The sequence below is a fragment of the Megalobrama amblycephala genome, linkage group LG24 (assembly GCF_018812025.1).
Source record: "Megalobrama amblycephala isolate DHTTF-2021 linkage group LG24, ASM1881202v1, whole genome shotgun sequence".
NCBI lineage: Eukaryota > Metazoa > Chordata > Actinopteri > Cypriniformes > Xenocyprididae > Megalobrama > Megalobrama amblycephala.
Window position 1 is genome coordinate 29,035,670 of NC_063067.1, and position 21,913 is coordinate 29,057,582.

General features: G+C 38.4%; 2 protein-coding genes across 2 annotated transcripts; one reads left to right on the forward strand and one right to left on the reverse strand.

Moving 5' to 3' along the window:
• The first annotated feature begins 40 nt into the window (after positions 1-40).
• On the forward strand, positions 41-7,213 carry naa10 (N-alpha-acetyltransferase 10, NatA catalytic subuni). The gene is made up of 8 exons (XM_048178722.1): positions 41-227; positions 674-772; positions 982-1,040; positions 2,528-2,573; positions 2,681-2,796; positions 2,881-2,925; positions 5,004-5,088; positions 6,838-7,213. Exons 1-8 carry the CDS (start codon positions 207-209, stop codon positions 7,039-7,041), a joined length of 675 nt encoding a protein of 224 aa, XP_048034679.1. The 5' UTR covers positions 41-206; the 3' UTR covers positions 7,042-7,213.
• Positions 7,214-13,848: 6,635 nt separating this feature from the next.
• On the reverse strand, positions 13,849-20,940 carry lmod3 (leiomodin 3 (fetal)). Its single transcript, XM_048178277.1, is given in 5 exon segments — positions 13,849-14,273; positions 17,519-18,007; positions 18,009-19,043; positions 19,347-19,618; positions 20,621-20,940. Coding segments are annotated over 5 exon segments (2,025 nt in total). The 5' UTR covers positions 20,802-20,940; the 3' UTR covers positions 13,849-14,225.
• Between the last annotated feature and the right edge of the window lie 973 nt (positions 20,941-21,913).

The following is a 21,913-nucleotide window of genomic DNA, read 5'->3' on the forward strand; positions in this document are numbered from 1 at the left end:
TGAACGTTTTTCAAGGACTTTTATTATAGTTATCACCGGAAGGAATTTACTATCCGAACATCCGTCTTCCGGTCATGGGCAACATGGTTGTGGAGGTGTAGCTGTGTCCATCTGCTTGTTTATTCGCTTCTACTGAAGAGTTTGTGTCAGTTTGACAGCTGTATTTATATCAAGTAATATATTTATCAAGCAGTCCAGCGGTCAAAATGAATATACGCAACGCACGGGTGAGTGAATGAAAGGACAGGCAGACATTAGTTCAGACAGTGGCTGTGTCTCAAATCCCATTTTGGGCATCATATGCGCTTCACGAACGCTTGAACTTAAATACAGCGAGGCATTGAGTGCACATATTCTGTGTTAGTTAATTGTCTTTTTATTTCATCTACCTTTTGTATCTTATTGTGATTGATGCTTTGCTACTTTTAAAGGGGCCGTGTTCTGTACTTTAGTACCATTTCTTTTCCCTAAGGTCCACTTATATCAGTCAAGATTTCTGCACCAAAAACAGTCATAATTTAGTTATACATGTCCATTTGCCAGGCTTTCTCTGAATATTGTATTGAAATGGGTGGATTTTGCTAATGCACTTTGTGTGAATGATTCAGTACTATTGCAGGAGACAGATAGTGGATAGCTTGACTGACTGATTTTCTCTTTTTCATGTTTCCAGCCAGAGGATTTGATGAACATGCAGCACTGCAACCTGCTGTGTCTTCCAGAGAACTATCAGATGAAGTACTACTTCTACCACGGCCTGTCCTGGCCACAGGTTTGTGACCTACACTGATCTTTAAATAAACACTAATTTCTCTAGATTTGTACACAAACGGTGATGAGGTTTCCTCCTCTGGCTTCTTGATTGTAATATTTGAAACATGCATTTTCTGTCAATAGTGAAACAATATGTATTGTAAACTGTAATTGTAAAAAAAAAAAAGTTGTATCCTCATATGATGAACTGCTGTGTTTGTTTTCTAGCTGTCGTACATAGCAGAGGATGAGAACGGGAAGATAGTGGGATATGTTTTGGCAAAAATGTAAGTGTTGTTTTTCTTTATTGCTTTCATATAGTGAAATTTATAAGATTATGTTAAATGTTAAACATTCTATCCCAGTTTATATGAAGTGTCTTGAACTACTATTAACTAACATTTAAATTGACCATTTGATACAATGCATTTTCTGTGTACATGTGTGTTTTAATGTTGTTCTTATATTTTAACCTGTATGTAATTAGAGATGTAAGTACATCTATAATTACACTGTTAACCCTTCCCTTACACTTTAAAGGGATAGTTCACCCAAAAATGAAAGTCATCCCATGATTGACTCACCCTCAAGCCGTCCTAGGTGTATATGACTATCTTCTTGCAGATGAATACAATCGGAGATACATGTGACCCTGGACCACAAAACCAGTCATAAGGGTACATTTTTTGAAAATGAGATTTATACATAATCTGAAAGCTGAAAATAAGCTTTCCATTGACTTTTGGGGTGTTTTTAGACCGATATACAACTATTTGAAAGTTTGGAATCTGTGGGTGCAAAAAAATCAAAATATTGAGAAAATCGCCTTTTAAAATTGTCCAAATGAAGTCCTTAGCAATGCATGTCCACTCACAAAAATACATTTTTGATATATTTACAGTAGGAAATTTACAAAATATCTTCATGGAATATGAGCTTTACTTAATATCCTAATGATTTTTGGCATAAAAGAAAAATTGATCATTTTGACCCATACAGCGTTTTGTTGGCTATTGCTACAAATATACCCTAGCGACTTACGACTGGTTTTGTGGTCCAGGGTCACATATTTAAAAATATCCTGGCTCTTCCAAGCTTTATAATGGTAATGAATGGGAGGCCTGTTTTGAAGCCCAAAAAGGTGCATCCATCCATCATAACAATAATCTGAAGCGAAGCGATACCCATATTAAAATACCCATATTTAAAACTTTATTAACTATGATAACTAGCTTCCGGCAGACAGCCGTATACATCGATTTGTGGCGGAAGAGTAACCTCTGATGCATGACACATTGACAAACACGGTATCAGAGAGGATAGAGCAAAACAAAACACCGGTCATGAATTAGAAGTCTAAAACGAGACATTATAAGGAGAAATGTCGGAGGATTTTGATATAAGAGAAGAGGAGCGTGAGTTTGTTGCACAGCCTTATTTGTTTGAACCGCAAGAGGCATCTAAACTTACGATACTCCAACATCCTGCGTCATACATCACATCACGGGTTACTCATGGCGCAAGTCATCTGCCGGAAGCTATTTTAGATTATAATGTTTTAAATATGGATATTTTTCTTAGAAAAACCCACCGCTTCACTTCAGAAGGCCTTTATTAACCACCTGGAGCCGTATGGATTACTTTTATGATGGATGGATGCATTTTTGGGTGGCTTCAAAACGCCCCCCATGCACTACCATTATAAAGCTTGGGAGAGCCAAGATATTTAAGATAAGTATTATTTTATGTTAACTGTGTTTCTTCAATTCCAAAGGGAGGAGGATCCTGACGATGTGCCTCATGGACACATTACATCACTGGTTAGTGTTTGAAAACATTGGCTGTTATTTCGTGTCATTCGTGCTGATATTGTCTTTCATTCAGTCTGCATGTGTATAAACAAATCCACTGCTGTGTGTTAAAACAGGCCGTTAAACGCTCTCACAGGCGTCTTGGACTGGCTCAAAAACTGATGGATCAAGCCAGCAGAGCCATGATTGAAAACTTCAATGCCAAATATGTCTCTTTACATGTCAGGAAGAGGTAGGATCTACCAGCGCCTTCACTCTCTGTCATCAGAGATTTGCTGGAGTGATTTTTCTAACCGTGTCGCGGTTTGTATTTCAGTAACCGGGCTGCTCTTCACTTGTACTCAAACACACTTAAGTTTCAGTGAGTATCACTTCTTTTTTTCTATTTCACTATATTTGTATTATGAATAAATTCTGACTCTCAATCAATGAATTTATTCTAAACTTGTTAGATGGTGTGTATCAGAATGGAATAATTGCAGAGGGATGCAAGAATGCATTCTGTGTTAATGACCTTTTAGAAGTAGTTCAATGTCAGAAACATGTCTTGAGACCAACTTAACTCTTTCCGCGCCAGTAAGTTTCATAAAAAAGGCAACATTTTGAGCAAAAAGCTGAGAAAATCACATTTTTGTCAAATACTACAACTGGATCAGGTTCAGAACGATGATCAAAACACAGATGGAGTAGATCGAGTCCTATCAACATCCCCAAAGCTTCCCAGTCCTTTACCTCTTCCTGGGTCAACATTTCATTCAGTAACGTTAGGCAGTTTTGATTTATATGTTATTTAATGTTGATGATCACGTTATTTTACATATGCATCTGCTTACATATGCTATCCACTTGTTTCTGCATCTTCTTCACCTGTGTTTTGATCAGGAGATTCAGAACTCTTTCAGAAGATGCGTAATAGCGCCCCCTACCTTATAACAGAGAAAACACGGAAAGCCATAAAATCTTCGTCTTTGGCAGGGAAGCACTCATAAAAGACAAGAACTCGTCAATGGCGTGGAAAGAGTTAATTAGCTGATAGTTTAAATATAATAAATAAGTGGTTCCCAAACTTTTTAGCTTGGAGTACCCCCTGAAGGGATTACCATCCTTCCGCGTACCCCTTCTCTTCCACTTCCGACCATTACCACTAAGGGACAATATTTGCCCCTAAATTGATTTTCGAGTGCATTTTCTTTACCTTTATGAATAACTTTATAAAATAGATAATGTTTTAAATAAAAAAATGTTCAATAGTGAAATATGCAATGATGGTAAAACTAAGTAAAACTTTTAAATATTAAACTAAAACCGCCAGTAGGTGGCAGCAGGTCACTGTTTTTATGAGTGAGTCATCGAGTCATTCATTCAGTAACGAAGCAAGTGGCTGTGAATGAATCATTGAATCATTGACTCTCGCGATTCGTTCAAAGCCGCAGAATTGTTCACGAAACACAGACGTGTGTTGTAGTTCTGCTGTGGTTTTCGTCAGAAATATTATTTAATTGCAAAATAGAGTAAATACTGATAGTACTGTGTTTAAAATGTATATTTTATTTTTTGACCTGTTTAATAATGTCACGTTTGCAGTCGAGGATATTTGGGAACAATTGCATTGTTGCTTGTTATCATTAAATGCAAGAACTCTCACAAATATATGTTTTTGTATCGGAGAAAGTTTGAGTCTTAAATCGAAATTAATCCACTATCTGTGTCTATTTGTTCTACATGCGAGTAAGTGCTAAATCCCCACTTTTACAAAGGTGCATTGTCGAGAACGACAGTAATTTAGTGCGATTTAAGACAGCAGACTCTGCTCGCAATCTATCATATGTGTGGATACAGTCATTTTTGACTGCAAATGATGAAGTAATTTGATTAAATGTACTGGATTTTACGACAGTTAGAAATAACTGAACATTTGGCAGTTAGAAATACATGCTCGATTTTAATATTATTTTAAGTTAAAATTAAATGAACTACTCAGCATTTGTTCGCGTACCCCCTTTTGTCACCTCACGTACCCCAGTTTGGGAACCACTGTAATAAATAAATAGTAGTGTGTTAAAACGACAGCACTAGAATAAACCTATTTTCAAGGCAGCCTGAGAAACTAGCACAGTTTCAGTCATCACACCATTTATTATAGTGTATGAAAATGAACTATGATAAATTGCAGATAAATTCACATCAAAGGTGCAGTAAGCGATTTTCTGAAAAACGTTGTTGAAAGTGGATCGGACTGAGCAGCACAAAACACTTAAAGCCAATCAGCAGTAGGGTGCGTGTCCACACATAAAGAGGGGAGGGAAGGGAGGGAGTGAGCAAGAGGGAGATTTGAAGAAATACTGTAGAAAGAGGGATGGCTGAGAGACATTACAAAAGATGCTGCATTACATCATATTCATGCCAGATGTTTTCATCACTGTTCATACTGTGTTGCAGGATTAGTGAAGTAGAGCCCAAATATTATGCCGATGGAGAAGATGCTTATGCCATGAAGAGGAATCTCACACAGATGGCAGATGAGGTTTGTGGCGTTGCAGTTATACATAATTATGTGATATCAAATACAGTTTAAAAATGTTAATTTTTTCCCCCTAAATTTAAATTTCCCAAATTGTAACCTGACCCTCTACACCAGGGGTGTCAAACTCATTTTAGGTTGAGGACCGGATTGGAAAAAAATAACCATGTGCATGCCGAATTTAAAAAAAAAAAAAAAAAAAAAAAAAAAAAACTTTAGTGCACCTGTAATTGCATTAATATTAACCATATAAACAACAGGTTTAATTTGCAAGAAAACTAGTACACTGCTCTTTAGAACTGCATGTTTTTACAGCATTTTTTAACTTAATGCTTTAATATTTTTATTAGTGATGCACCTATTTTGATTTTTCATGGCCAATTCCAATTTTTTTTAGAAGCAAATTAGCTGATTCTGATACTGGTTGCAGATTTTTTTTTTTTTTTTTTTTTTTCAAATGTATTTGTTGTTTATTTGTTAAAAAAAAATATGTGTAGTTCTTTGATTATTAGAGGCAAACACTGCATTTTTATCACAATCCCAACAAAGATGCTATGCGCATGAGCATGAGGAGTTGTTTTTCATTTAAATTATTGTATAATTTCAAGATTAACAGCAAAACAGCATGGTCTGGCTTTAGCTTTGTGAAATGGTGCTACATAAGACACCTGTGCAAAACAAAATCAGCAGACGGACTGAAAAAATGCAAATTCAAATCTCTGACAGTAGGTGGCGCTTATGGAACGGCAGTGAAAAACGCGTTTCCATGGTTACCGCTATACACAAAGCAGCTGCATCAATAAATAGGCAACTACTTTTATATAGAGATAAGAGGAAAAGCCATCAACTTTTATGAAGACAGTTCCCTTCAGAGATGCATTCATAAAAACCCCAATTTAATATTTATATTCTTCCTATTTTTCGCAGACAGTGAGCTTGTGCATGGTAGGCCTACTCTCCTCTTTGTGTCAGTATTCAGCATGTGCCTGTCCTGTTTACAGACATTGTAAATATTTCCACACAAATGAAATTTTGTGAAATTATTACAAAGCACTTTGTTTGCAAGCCCGGAATAAAGCTTGACCAAAATAAAACTGAAAAACTTTTGGATATATGACCAGTGGACTAGTGCATCTCTATTTCTTTATTATAGTTCAAATCATCCCCCTTTGTGGGTAGTATGTTTAACACCCCTGCTCTACACCCATTGAACATACAGTATGAGGAAGAATAACACAGGCAAATTTTTTTCACATCTTCACTCATACTCCATTTCCCTCCACCTTGGATTTTCCCAACTTGTTTGAGTAGGACTAACATTAGTCATGGCTGCTGTATCAATGCTGAACTCAGAAGGGGGCTTGTCAACTTTTGAGCCAGTGGTTTTTCAATGCCCATTCAAAAATATGTATTTTTATCTCTGATAACAAGTTGCTCAATTATTGTTGGTGGTTAAGTGTTGGTCTAAAATGCGGTGGAAGAAATTACACGTCTAAATTTGGTCCATGCATTTGAGTTGCACCTTCCACAGATTTTAAATGGAAAGTTATACAAAGTTAAATTGGGTTCACATTCAAAAAGTAAAAAGCTAATAGTAGTTTTACTCTCAAAAAAACACGTTTAACACATGACATTCACCAGTATTCCCTCCTATAGTCAGTGGCTGACCCTGGTAGAGACATGTTTACTTGTATATAAAAGTTTTGGACTTGGCCCTGACTATGCAAAACACTAACTTTTCCTGTTGTGCAGTTGCAGAAACCAGGTGTCCGTCTGTGGGGTTCAGAGGCTCCGGCATCTCAGGACACATCTGTAACTGGCCTGGTGGAGAAGCTGACGGTGCAGGATGGAGAGAAGGAGGGAGATGGAGACAGTGGAGGAGAGAGTAAAGAAATGAGTGAGGTCAGCGAGGCCACGGAGAGCACAGACGTCAAAGACTCCTCTTCAGACTCTTAACTCACATCTCCGTCTGTTCACACCCATTATATAGGTTTCAAATCGATTTACAGTGTTTATATGCTCTGATGGTTTTATTTTCAGAATACAGGAATGTGACCTTGTAAAAGTGGTTCACAATGATGAAATTACTTGTAAGGAGATTTGTCAATAAAATTGGAGAGTAAACATATGTGGTGGTGTCATTATTCTGGCAAAAAAATTTTGATTGATGTGAAAGTTACGGCTAATGGCCTTTTCAGACAGGACGCGGAACGCTATTCAGCATAGCCCTTTCGGATACAAATGATTTGCGCTACGCTGGCCAGAGCAAAGTAGGCGGAGTTTTCTAAACTTTTAGTGGGAGTTCAGTACGTCTAGTCATCTGATGCCCCGTTTCTATTGGCCGTGTGGGTAATCGTCACAGAGCGCAGTGGCGAAAGTTGAACTATTTTGAACTTTGACTGCAGTGTGCACGCAAGCTCGCCAATGGTGTGCTCCGCTGTGTGTGCTTTAGTCAACGCAGCGCAAGCCATTGAAATAAATGGGTTTCATAGCACAGTGGTGCCACTGTCGTGTCCTGTGTGAAAGGGCTTTTTAGTTAAAAGCAAGAAAGGCCTATTTTACCTCTGTAATCTAAGGCACTCAGTGTTGCCAATTTAGTGATTTTGTCACTAGATTTAGTGACTTCCCTAAACTTTTCAAAAGTTTAGGGACAAACCTTATCTAGATTCTTATTTTGCCCACTGATCTATATTCATATTTATATAGATCTATGAATTCTAGTGACATTAGCTACCAGTTTTAGCTAGTTTAAATTGAAAGCAGTTGGCAAAGCTGGAGGCAGTAGTAAAAACTAGTGCTGCTTGTTGGTTGGTTGTAAATGGCGAATGGTGCTGAGGGAGAGAAGGTCTCTGTGGAATAAAAGTGGGCGTTTCTGTATTTGTGGGTGTTTTCAAACTGGTGGGTGTTTATATATCATGCCAATGAAAACAATCCCCTTCACCTGACCCCACCCCTAAACCCTACCCACACTCTGACGTGGGCAAATCGGGTATCGCTCTCAAAAACGCCCCTCTGTTTATGGCCTCTCCCACTGACCATTACTGTCCTGCAGAGACCTGTACTTGGAATTCTCATTCTAAGGAGTATTTGATTGGACCAAAAATGTGTAGTGCAGGATGAGTCATCAACATTTTTTTCCTTTTATTTTCCAAAAAAGAATGTGTTTGAAGATCTGTTAACAATACGCTTTGTAAACCTTTAGGATTATGCTAACATACAGATGACTTTAATGTCCCCCTGAAATCAAAATTTAAGTTTTTTAGCTTTTAGTATGAATATGTTAGCCTTTATGGTTATGAATAAGCTGGTGTGTTTCGCAAAATTCGCATTTAGGGGATATAAGCATTCAAAACAGTCTCTTCCACTAAAATGGATCACAGATTTTCATGACATCACATCGCACTTCAGTTTCTTGTCAAATCTTCAGTCCAATCAAATGCTCTCTAGAATCTGAAGTCCCGCCTCCTCCTACACTCTTAGGGTGTGTTCACACTTGAACTTCGGTCCATTTGGAAAAAAAACATTTAGTCCTGGTCTGATTAGCGTTCAGATTGGCAATTTTATCACCGAACCTAAAGACATAGGGATACGTTCACAACCTGATTGGTCAGATTTTATGACGTATTGCCTATTTTGAGACGGATCTTACCGAACATCCAAAACAATGCTGTGTGCTGAGGTAAATGTGCTCGTTGTGTGTGTGTAGCCTGCATGTGATGGTATTTTGGCCTGCTGGGAACTCGTGAAGAGCTTATTAAATGTATAAAGTAGTCAAAACAGCGGCGGGAATCCATCCGTCACACACACAAACGATCTGCTGAGACGCGCGTCTGATGCCTGTGATGGGCAAACTCGCGACTATGACAAGAAAAACCGACATGCGTGAGGATTCTGTCCTTTTTAGGGTCTCATCTTCCCTGTTTTTGGTTCGTTTACATGTTTCTGGTCCGTGTTGCGTTCATATATCATTCGAACCGCACCAGAGCTCGTTTGGAAGCGGAACGAGACCCATCTTTTCAGCGGTCTCGGTCTGCTTGTTTGGTGCGCACCAGGGTTCGGATGGCAGCATAAGCATTCACATATGTTCAGATGGGCGATTGCTCTGCACTAAGGGTGCATTCACACTTGTCATGTTTGGTTCGATTAAAACGAACCCTGGTGCAATTGCTCTGTTAGTGCGGTTCATTTGAACATAGGGTGAATTGCCCTAATGTGGGACATTTTTTGCATTTCAGACTTCTGTGACATATTGCAATTTGTAGCCAAAACATTAAATTCACACACAATACCATTTTAAAAACCCCAGGATGTCTCCTAATCAAATCAAAAGATAAAATGGAGATAACACATTCATAAAAGAAATTATAGACATATTGGTGCTCTTAGTGCAAGTCGTCTAAACAATCTGGTGTTTCCTAATGTGGGACAGTTGTATCCCTAATGTGGGACACTGAAAATTCTATGATAAAAGGCCAAAATCATAATAATCATAATAATAAAAGGTCTATGAAAAGGCCAAAGTCTACGATAAAAGGCCAAAATCAATTGATTCATGCAGAATAGTAAAATCTTCTTAAGTTAGTAATTATCTTGGTTATGGATGGATTGATTGATAATTGAACATCATCAGAAAAATAATACAATATGATAGTTTTGATGCATTTATTGTAAAGACATTAGGCAACTATTTTCATAGGCTATGTTATGTAATATATAGAAAATAATTAAATGCACAGTCAGAATTCTTCACTGTTCTCTTCAACATATAGCCTAGGCTTATTTGAAGGCAAAATATAAAATCTTGCAACCTGCAAAAAAAAAAAAAAAAAAAAAAATCTTGAACAAACTTTAGGCTAGATTTAACATTGAGTCAAAATTCACAAAAATGCTGCGAACTGCATAAATGTTTATTTGGCCTAATGTTTTCTATTTTACTAAACAACAAACACACACAATCATTCTATTATTGCACAACAACACTAAAACACTGTAAATAACCATTTTTGTCCCACAAACCATGCCCCAATACACATTTTTGACTGACTAAAGTACTGTCCCACATTAGGCAATCATACTGTCCCACTTTTTGAAACCACATTTCCTAATGTGGGACACTAGGAAATTTGATAAAAATATAAAATATATAGTTTACACATACAATGTTATAGTATTTTTTGATAGACATACATTTCATAAGCACATTAGGTCAAAAGATATCATGATTTTTTTGTTTAAAATTAATTTATACTCCTTAATGTCAAGTTTGTCAAAACTCTATGTCATTGACCTTTGGGTGGCTTTCACACAAGGTCCTTCCTTTTTGATGATTGCTACAGTCTCATATATGACTGGACATTTGAGAGGCTATGTGATTTTGATCACATGGCACCACAGCTTCAGATAACCTATAGTTTCACTGACATTCATGTATTTATGCGGGACCTACAAACACTAAACCTTAGGTGTCCCACATTAGGCAGTGTCCCACTTTAGGGCAATTCACCCTATGTGAATGCTGCCATCCAAACCCTGGTCACCAAACAAGCAGACAGAGACCGCTGAAAAGATGGGTCTCGGTCCGCTTCCAAACGAACTCTGGTGTGGTTCGAATGATATATGAACGCAACACGGACCAAAGACATGTAAACGAACCAAAAACAGGAAGATGAGACCCTAAAAAGGACAGAATCCTCACGCATGTCGGTTTTTCTTGTCATAGTCGCGAGTTTGCCCATGACAGGCATCAGACGCGCGTCTCAGCAGATCGTTTGTGTGTGTGATGGATGGATTCCCGCCGCTGTTTTGACTCCTTTACGCATTTAATAATGCGTAATAACTCTTCATGAGTTCCCAGCAAGCCAAAATACCATCACATGCAGGCTACTCACACACAACGAGCACATTTACCTCAGCACACAGCATTGTTTTGGATATTCGGTAAGATCCGTCTCAAAATAGGCAATACGTCATAAAATCCGACCAATCACATTGTGAATGTATCCCTATGCCTTTAGGTTCAGTATCTTTTGGTTTGGTGATATAATTGCCAATCTGAACGCTAATCGGACCAGGACTAAATGTTTTTTTTTTCTTCTTTGGTCCGGACCAATGAACCAAACGAACCGAACTATAAGTGTGAACACACCCTGACAGAGCAATCGCACCAGGGTTCGTTTTAATCGAACTAAACATGACAAGTGTGAACGGCGCCCTTACAGACGCTGAAGCCTCGGCTGAAATCGGTAATTTATTCACACATTTACTAGTTTCTACATGGTGAATGGCACACAGTGCACTATATAGAGAATAGGAAACGCTTCAGACAGTGTAAATATGCTTTCCATTGACGCTAATGAAGCCCGTTTTCACGTTAGTTTCACATGAACTGCTGCAACGCGAGCAGCACAGTCTGCTCCGGTCCAGAGACACGAGAGCACAGAGAGGATCATATGCGTGAGTCGGCGCAGACCACAAAAGGTATCGGACCCATTTGAATTCTGCACAGAATGCTGTATATAAGTGATATAAAGGACATTGGGAGGAGAAACGGTTAGAGATTAGAAGGAAACAGAGGTTTTACAGAGTCTAAAGGCTCTGACTGAGCTGTAACAAACGAAATGCTATTGGCTATTTAAAACAATTGGGGCGAGGCTGTTCGATATATCGCCCTGTCTTTCTGTTTCAGTTGTAATTACATCAACATATTGAATAACGCATTCCAACACTCTTCAGTGGGCCTTTAAATGCAAACATATGGACAAAAAAAAAAAAAAAAAAAAAATGCTGCGGCTCCTTTAAGACTCCTACTCCAATCGGAACACTCTACACGTGAAGTGAGTTGCCGCGCTTTTCTGTACATCAACTTTAGGTTTGCTGTTAACTACAATATAGTTCCACTGCTCCATTCTTCAATAACTCTTTGCAAAGCTGCATTACATTGCGACATTATTATTAAAACAATGTGTTCAAATGTGAACAAATGAATCAAATGTGTCGCACAAAATGTTAAAATCCGACTGACATAATCAGGGTCCTTATTAAAAACGAACGGCTTTTGGGATCCTTCAGAAGGATGAACAGAGCGACAGATGAGAGACTTACCCACAGCCGGAGACAGCCTCAAGGTTTGGCATACTTTTCCTCATTTTACGCATTGTTAGTTCTGGTGTTTGTGAATATTAACATCAACCACACTTCATCCCGTGACTGGGGCCGTCCAAGTTATTGAATACTAAATATACTGCAGGCCTCGATGTAAAACCGTTGAAGGCGCCAAATAAGTTATATGCTCTATAGAATAATGTTACTGACAGAGGCTCATTGCTATCAAACTAACATTTGGCTCGTGTCTAAAATACCTAGAAATATTTATATATATATTTAAAAAGGGCGAGACTGTGGTGTGGTCCAGCAGAGGGCAGTAATGTTATGATTTTGCCAATTCTACTTTCTTCCTGCTAAACCATGAAGGGGATTTCGATCTTTCTCAGGTTAAGAAACCTTTGGTGGATAAAGATATGGATTTACTGTATTGTTTAAAACTGAGTGTAAGCCTGACCTATAATATCGTTATTGGCCTACCATAATAATGTGCTTATGTACTTTCGTTTAAATTGCGAATCCATTAAATAATCATTAATGATGTACAAGTCGAATTTTAGTTCATTACATTTTAATTTTACTCAATGCATTTAAAAATATAAGGCAATGACAAATTTATCCAGACTTTAGCTTCTTGACTGTAGCTTTGGTTAAAGGATTAGTTCACTTTCAAATGAAAATTTGCCCAAGCTTTACTCACCCTCAATCTTAGGTGTATTTGACTTTCTTCTTTCTGATGAACACAATCAGAGATATTTTAATAAATATCCTGACGCATTTGAGCTTTATAATGGCAGTAAACGAGATCAACAAGTTTGAGCTGTCTCCATCCATCATAAACACACTCCACATGGCTCCAGGGGGTTAATAAAGGCCTTCTGAAGTGAAGCGATGCGTTTGTGTAAAAAAAAAAAAAATCCATATTTAACAAGTTATGAAGTAAAATATCTAGCTTCTGCCAGACCGCCTTCCGTATTCAACTTATGAAGAAAGTGTAAAACTCTCACAGTTCAAAACGCTTACACTACGTCCTACACTTTCTGTATTCAACTTACAGAAAAAGCTTAACTGATGTGACGCCAGTTCAGTTTTTTTTGTACATTGAATACGGAAGGCGGTCTGGTGGAAGCTAGATATTTTACTTAATAACCTGTTAAATATGGATTTTATTTTTATTTTTTTACACAAATGCATCGCTTCACTTCAGAAGGCCTTTATCAACCCCCCAAAGCCGTGTGGAGTGTGTTTATGATGGACGGATGTGGATGGATGCACTTTCTTCAGCTCATACTCGTTGATCCCGCTCACTACCATTATAAAGCTCAGATGCGTCAGAATATTTATTAATATTTCTCCGATTGTGTTCATCAGAAAGAAGATAGTTCATATACACCTAGGATGGCTTGAGGGTGAGTAAAGCTTGGGGTAATTTTCATTATAAAGTAAGCTAATCCTTTAAAGGTAAATTGTATTTTTGCTTCATGCAGTAATATGATCATTTTTTTTCATAAATTAGTTTGATATACAAACATTAATTGGCTGCCCCTTGTGTAGGACGAAGAATGCAACTGAGAAAAAGAAGTGCTTACTGGAAAAAAGTTGCATTACATAATTATCTTAATAACAGTAACTAGAAAAACAAAATTAAGAAAAAATCCAGAGTGACATTTACACTATTAATTTTATTAACACTATACATACATGAAAACAAATTCAGACAAAAGAATAAATTTACCATGTGCATTATGTGCAGCCAAAAACATTCACAGACATTCACAACATTTAGTGATGGGGTTAATATGAATAAAGGTGCATGTTAAATTTTTATAGTTCAGGACCTCATCGAAGTGCCCACAGTGTTGTGGCTTATTATTATGCATTTGCTCTCTCTTATGTAACACTCCACTCTCTCCATTAGTTGAGGAGCACCATGGAATTGTTTGGCCATATGAACTGCCCTCGTTCCATGATCTGTGTGATGTTGGCCTGCCCTGTCCCTCTGTGTGATCTCTCTCTTTCTCTGAAGTCATGAGTTTGGCTCAGAAGAGACTGGTTTCGCTTGACTCCAGGATTTTTGGAAGAGGTACCTGTGGGTGTGAAACAGAAGTAAGCTCTTTTGAAATTATATTAACACAACATTGGTACTACTTTCTTGGACTATTTCAAGATCATTGACAGCCTGTCAGTTGGCATTACAATGTCAAAGCAAATAAAATAACAATGATAAGTCTGTGTAAAAAGTCACACCTCTCTTCAGTAGGGTTGTCATGATACCATAAACATGTCTTATGATACTATACCAGCTGAAGTGTCAAGATTCCAAGAATATTGTGTTCAAAATGAACCAAATTTTCATAAACACATACATGCAAATGAAATTTTTTCCCCCTGAATACTGTATTAATGAGAATGAATAATTGGTTTTTGTTTCCAATCGAATGAAATCAGTGTAAACAAAGTCCATCTTAGCACTGCACAGAAGCTGCATGAAGTGACATTTAGATGCAGCATTAATGCAATTACGCTGCTTTTACAATTGCATAAATAATGTTATGAGATTAATGTTTTAAATATAAAACTCTGAATGTAAAAATATGTTGGAAAAATGAAATAATAGGCCTACTTTTAAATGGGAAACTAAAACCGTCAGTAGGTGGCAGCAAGTCTCTACTTTAAAAAAAACAAATCTAAAATATAGTCAATTTTAGTTGCTCACACCAAATTCATGGGGGTCAGGGTCTGTTTTTTAATGGGTTGGCTCCCAAACCGCACACATAATGAGTAATCTATGCAGTATCATAAAGCAGTGCTTCTCATTGATTTTGTGTGTGTGTGTGTGTGTGTGTTTTGCAGTTCTGTTCTGATTGTCACAGACAGCTAGATAAAAAAACTACATGCTAAATGCGAAGTTAACATGGAAAAATGAATGGCAAGGAAGAAAATACTTCAGATATATTTTGCTGACAACAAAGTGTGTCCAATCAAGTTCAAAATTATTTAAAAAAAAATCATCCTTTACTTCATAGAAGCTAGTCAAATTCAAAAACTACACAAGGTAAAAGAAAATACCTTGAAATTAACTTAAAATACCTACAAATTATTGAAACCATTTACAAAATTATAAATTTATCTAGATTTAGACTAGGGATGCTAACGATTAATTGAAGATCGATTAAAGGATTAGTTCACTTTCAAATGAAAATTAGCCCAAGCTTTATTTGCCCTCAAGCCATCCTATGTGAATATGACTTTCCTCTCTCTGATGGACACTTTATTTTAATAAATATTTTAATAAATATCCTGATGCATTTGAACTTTATAATGGCATTAAACAGGGGTCATGAGTATGAGCTAACGAAAGTGTCTCCATCCATCATAAACACACTCCACACAGCTCCGGCGGGGTTCATAAAGGCCTTCTGAAGCAAAGCGTTGCGTTTGTGTAAAAAAATATCCATTTTAACAAGTTATGAAGAAAAATATCTAGCTTCCGCCAGACTGCATTCTGTATTCAATGTTCAAAGAACTCTCGCAGTTCAGGAAGCTTACGCTACATCTTGCGCCTTCCCTATTCAACTTACGGAAAAAGTGTAACTGATGCGATGCCAGTTTACACTTTCTTCGTAACTTGAATATGGAAGGTGGTCTGGCGGAAGATTAAATATGGATATTTTTGTTTTACACAAATGCATCGCTTCACTTCAGAAGGCCTTTATCATCCCCCTTGAGCCATGTGAAGTACGTTTATGATGGATGGATGCACTTTCTTTAGCTCATACTCGTGACCCTTGTTCGCTGCCATTATAAAGCTCGGATGCATCAGGATATTTATTAAAATATCTCCGATTGTGTTCATTAGAAAGAAGAAAGTCATATACACCTAGGATGGCTTGAAGGTGAGTAAAGCTTGGGGTAATTTTCATTTTAAAGTGAACTAATCCTTTATTTGTCGATAATAATTTAATAGCTAAAACTTCTTGATGGTCGATTAAGCAAGGGCATCATGCGAGAGCGTAGTTTTGAGGAGCATGCAGCTCATGCGCAAAACACGCACAGCAGACACACGAGGAAGAATGAAGCTAGTGTGCCGTAGTTATCTATTACGCCGTCTGCTCAATCAAGACCTGTCAATCAGAGACTGGTCTCTACACATCGTCCCTAGCCACTGATCCCACCCACCACACCCGAGATCCAGTTTCCATTGGTTGAACTTCCAAATGACGTTGGAAAATACTGCATCATGATCGCGACACGATCGGACTCGGGAAGTCCATAGCTTTAGCCAAGCAGCATGTCAATGCATTGTTTTATGCATTGTCTTATGTTGTGTTTGGGCTCATTCGAGACCACCTGCTCTAAATAAAGATATGCGATCTAGATCTACTATGGTTTACTAATGTTTTACAAAGTTACAAACAAAACCTTGGCGCTAAACGGTGCCATATACATTGCATCATCTGCATACTGTTTACACCTGTGGCGGCGGCGGCACTTTTTCATACTAATACTTGGTATAGTTTGGTCTCTAACTGAAACAAACTTATATTCTGCTTGTTGAGACCTTTCAACGATATATGACCCAAGTCTATCTGTTATGTACAATGATTTTACAGATCACATTTTCATGTAAAACTATTTTTTCACGCTATGAAAACAGAGCACTTCTAATATGTCAGCAAATTTTAAAAGCACTTTTTCAAGCTTTAAAATGACACCTATTTTGTGTTGGTTAAGCAAGTGGATGTTAAGTAATGCGATAACTTAGTAGCTCCCCCTCCCTGCTTCTGATTTAAGAGGTTGGTTATTGATTAATTGAACATTACTTTAAACGATCGATTGTGGGAATTTATGTAAATTGACATCCCTAATTCAGACGATGCCTTGTTATTAATTTTGCAAGTATGTAGGCCTGTGTAGTTCATGATATCATTAATAAATAAACAAAGAAACGTTAATACTGCACATAATACATTGAGTTTTATGGACATTTTTGTATTGTTTTGACTTTCCACTTGATCAGAGTCCTGAAGCAAGACTTGTTGAGAACCAATGCCATAGAGCAGTGTTTCTCAATGGACCCCTCACCACTGCACATTTTGTATGTCTCTCTCATTTAACACACCTGATTCAACTCATCAGCTCATTAGTAGAGACTGCAAGACTTGAATTGGGCGTGTCTGATGAAGGAGATATCCAAATTATGCAACGGTGAGGGTTCCCCAGGACAGGTTTGAGAAGCACTGCCATAGAAGACCTTAGTGTTCCCCCATTGTTAAAAGAACAACAGTTTGTGTCGTGCACACAGCAACTGTTAATTTGAGAGACTACGTACCGCTTTGAGATAGGCCACATTGCTCTGTCTAATCTCGCTCAGCAACTGGTCCCGAGGTGTTAGCTCCACTTTTGGTGGCTGTCGCCTTCGAGGAACCGGTTTTAGAGTCTTTATCATATCTTTCAGGTTGGCTCTCTCATCTGCAGGTCCTTCCCTTGCTGTGCTTCTTTGTTTAGGAACACTTCTCAGCTGAACATTAGCTCTTCCCACTTTCCTCTCATCCATTTGGTTCAATTCCAGAAGTGGATCCCTTCGTTTTGGAGTCTTTTTCAGATGTACTTCCTTTAAAGGGTTTCCTGTCTCTGAACTAGGAGGATGTTGTTGTGGGGCAAGATATTGAGTCTTGCGGAGCTGCTGAGGAGGACTTGGTTGTGGTGAAGGTTCAGGAGAAACTTCAGGACTTTCCTCAGGCCCATCATGAGAACCCTGCAGTAGGGACAACGGTATGTAGCCTCCTAGCATTTCCAACATGCCAGGGGGCAAGTTCAAGAGAGTTCTCATACATCTCCATGACCTTCCTCTGCTCTTTCATCTGCTGGAACTTCTGCTCCTCCATTCTCTGCTGCCGCTGACGGTCCAAGTTCCTGGTGAGGAGATTGGTGACCACCATCCGAGGCCCAGGGAGTTCAAAGTGGTAGCCCATCTTCAGAAGAGTGTTGTTAGCCTTGAGGAGACGAGACACTTCCATTTCTGCATGGTGTCCTAGCATGTGCCTTTGGTTGTGGAAGCGGAGCTCAGTAAGTGTCTCATTGAACTGGAGGCAACGTATTATTGCCACAATCCCTTTTCCTGTGATAAAATTGGATTCGATATTTAGTGTGGTGATGCTTCTGTTCTCTCTGAGCATGTTAGCTAAAGCGAATGCCACATTTTCGTCTGCGCCAGTGTTTGCGATACTAAAGGTCTTAACATGTCTGTTCTTCTTGAGAGCATTGACGTAATCAAGGAGCATAACTTTGGGAATGTTTTCAATATTGTTGAGATTGACATCCGTGACAGAGGCATTGTTGTTGCGAATCTTATCCAAAGTGGTCTCCAAATTCGTTTCATTCCCAGAAGGTCTTGCAGTCTTTTTAACAAAAGTGCCTCCACCTAGGGCAAGTTTTGGGATCTTCAGCTTGGATATGACCCTTTCCTCTTTCTCGGGAACCCAGTTCTCATATGAAGAGGGAGCAGGATCAGACTGGGTGGAATCAGGTAACTTCTCCTCATTCGTCTCAGATTCTGTCTCATTAAGTCCTGATTGTTCAGTCTTTGCTTCAACGTTTGTATCTTCAACCTCTGGAGGCGGCTGTAAACCATCTTCTGATTTCACTATGGGTTCAGTGGCATCAAGTTCTGTCTTGACAGGCTGGTTGCTTGCTTTGTCCTCTTCTTCAACCTCCATTATCACTTCTTCAATCACTTCATCAACAACAACATCTCCCTCTCCTCCCTCAACCTCCTCAACGATTTCCTCATAGACATATTCCACCTCTTCAACTTTATCTTCTTGTTTTGCTTCAAGCTCCTCATCAGTTTTCTTCTGATGATGACAAATTGACAGAAAGGTCAAATCTGAAGAGTTGAACAACTTTTAAAGACTACAAATTACGAAACATTTAATCTCCAGCAACTTACTCAAAGCCTAAAAATAGAATGTCCTGTTTACAGCACAGTTGCTGTTTCAAGGCATTTGTTGTTGTAGTATTATTGGCCTCCTGGTTGCAGCAGTTATAAATAGTCAAATTTGATGATTAATAATCAGACTTTGAAGCACTTCAGCAGAACAGTTTATATGACATGAAATACGCTGAATGTAAATAATGCAAACAATAACTAATCTTACCTGACTGGGCAGTAGAGTTGTGGGAACTCTCTCCTCCTCCAGCATACGTTTGGACTCTTTCTCCCAGTACAGATATTCCACCAGTGATCTGTGATCAAATGATCCAGTGGGTGGTTTGTCAGTTTGGTCTCTCTGTCTCATTCCCACTGGCACTCTCTCGTCAGGAGCAATCTCTTCCATCTCACTCTGGAGCAGTTTGAGCTCCTCTGCCGAGAGGCCTGCCAGAATCTCATCTTCATCGATTTCCTCTTCTGACTGGGGCTCGCTGCAATCTGAAATAGGAAAAAATATGCACTGTAAAACAATTATTATTATTATTAAAGGGATAGTTCACCTAAAAATGAAAATTACCACATAATTTACTCACCCTCAAGCCATCCTACTCCACGCTGCTCCAGGGGGTTAATAAAGGCCTTCTGAAGCTCTTATTTTACTTTATAAAGTTTAAAATAAGAGTATTTGTCTTACACAAATGCTTTGATTAGCTTCAGAAGGCCTTTATTTACCCCCCCATAGCCATGTGGAGTACATTTTATGATTGATTGATGCACTTTTTTGGACTTCAAAATCTCATACTCCAATCACTCCCATTATAAAGCTTGGATGAGCCAGGTTATTTTTAATATAACTCTGATGTGTTTGTCTGAAAGAAGATAGTCATATACACCTAGGATGGCTTGAGGGTGAGTATATTATGGGGTCATTTTTATTTTTGTTTGAACTATCCCTTTAACAAATGTGACTATGTTGTGTCCAATGAAACCAATGAAAGTCAGATTTCAGGCACAAATAGCTTCTTATGTAGGCTGTTAAATAGCCGAGTAATTTCTGTGCCACTGGCATCACCAAAACAGGTTTCCCAAACACTCTCGCTGCCTGATATTAGTCAGACAATCAATGGAATAAAAATATACACTGAACTGAACAAATTTTGTCTGAAAATTGTTAGAACTATCCCTTTAAGAGATAATACACTAGAAATCATGTTGTACTGAATGTCAGGACAGCTGTTATGTTCAGTACAACAACATGAATGTGAGCGTGATATTGCTTAAATATTTTAATAAAAAGTTTCATCCCTTAACACTACAGTATGATACTACCTCCAGTTTTAGCACTGGTCTATTGGGAGCTAGTTAGAGATGGAGTAGGCTGAGTGTTAAACTCATTTTCTTTCAGCACCTCAGAGCTTTTTACAAAGATCCCCTATGTTTTCAAGATTAATGGCAACAAACAGCTGAATATATTAAACAACAAAAGAGAAAATGCAATACCTTGGACTGCCGTCTCATGAGAAGCGTCTCTCTGTCTCATTCCCACCGGCACTCTCTCGTCAGGAGCAATGTCGTCCATCTCACTCTGGAGCTGTTTGAGCTCTTCTGCCGAGAGACCGGCAAGAATCTCATCTTCATCGATCTCCTCTGTGTATGAATCCTGATCGTTGTGCTCAGACATGTCCACTTTTGTGTTTTCAAGAACTCCGCTACAGCTGCTGGTTTCAAAGCGCAGTGAGCGCAGCAGGACTCAAGGCCTTATGCCACATGTACGATCTAAAATAACCTCCATTCAACAGAGGGGACGGTATTTATGGAACATAGACATAGACTTTTTTCAGCAACTTGAGTCAGCTGGTCCGTCCCCTGTATTTCAACATGACAGACTTGAGAGAGAGAGAGAGTGAGAGAGAGAGCTGGTGGAGAAAAACAGCAGCAGGTGGACATGCCAGTCAAGCGGCCCTGGTGGCTCAGACGCTAACAACTTCAGCTACAAATATTTTATCTAACTGGAATTACAGGATGACCAAAGAAAAAGAGACGCTCATTGTAAACCCCAGATGGCTGGTTGCAAGGCCAGTAAAACAGACTTGTTCTGTGCGTTTAAAAGTTGCGTACCATCAGCGCAAGAAATATACAGTGATTCGAAACTGCTCTGACCCCTAATCCTCCACAGTTCTATGAGGACAGAAATAAAATCTGTCTGATGTTGAACACAACAGTCAGGCGGGGAAGCTGGGCGGTCAGGAAAAGCAAGCTGATGTAGGATGGAAAGACTCCACAAACATTAGAGCTGTCTAGTGTTGGAAGAAAAATACTTGAGCGAGTGTAGTTTGTCTGAAATGATTGGAAAGCTAAAAGGTCTTGCATATTGACATATTGAGAGAGTAAAAATAAGTGTGGGTTGACAGTCACCTTAAAGAGTTAGTTCACCCAAAAGTGAAATTTCTGTCATTAATTACTCACCCTCATGTTCCAAACCCGTAAGACCTTTGTTCATCTTTGGAACACAAATTAAGATCTTTGTAATGAAATCCAAGTTTCCAAATCCAAATTTTTTATCCACCATAGAAAGCAACATAATTACTGTCATTCAAAGTCTAGAAAAGTAGTAAATACATTGTTAAAATAGTCCATGTGACTACAGAGGTTCAACCTTAACATCTTCGCTTCATAACATTTAGGGTGAACCACTGTAGTCACATGGACTATTTTAATGATGTCTTTAAAACCTTTCTGGACCTTAAATGATGGTAATTATGTTGCTTTCTATGGGGGATTAAAAAACTTGGA

What these genes read in the sequence shown, in the direction of transcription:
- naa10 (XM_048178722.1), top strand. Translation starts at nt 207, where the DNA reads ATGAATATACGCAACGCACGG. An exon ending in ATGGACACATTACATCACTG is followed by an intron (nt 2,574 to 2,680) that starts GTTAGTGTTTGA and finishes GTGTTAAAACAG; the next exon opens with GCCGTTAAACGCTCTCACAG. An exon ending in TCAAACACACTTAAGTTTCA is followed by an intron (nt 2,926 to 5,003) that starts GTGAGTATCACT and finishes ACTGTGTTGCAG; the next exon opens with GATTAGTGAAGTAGAGCCCA.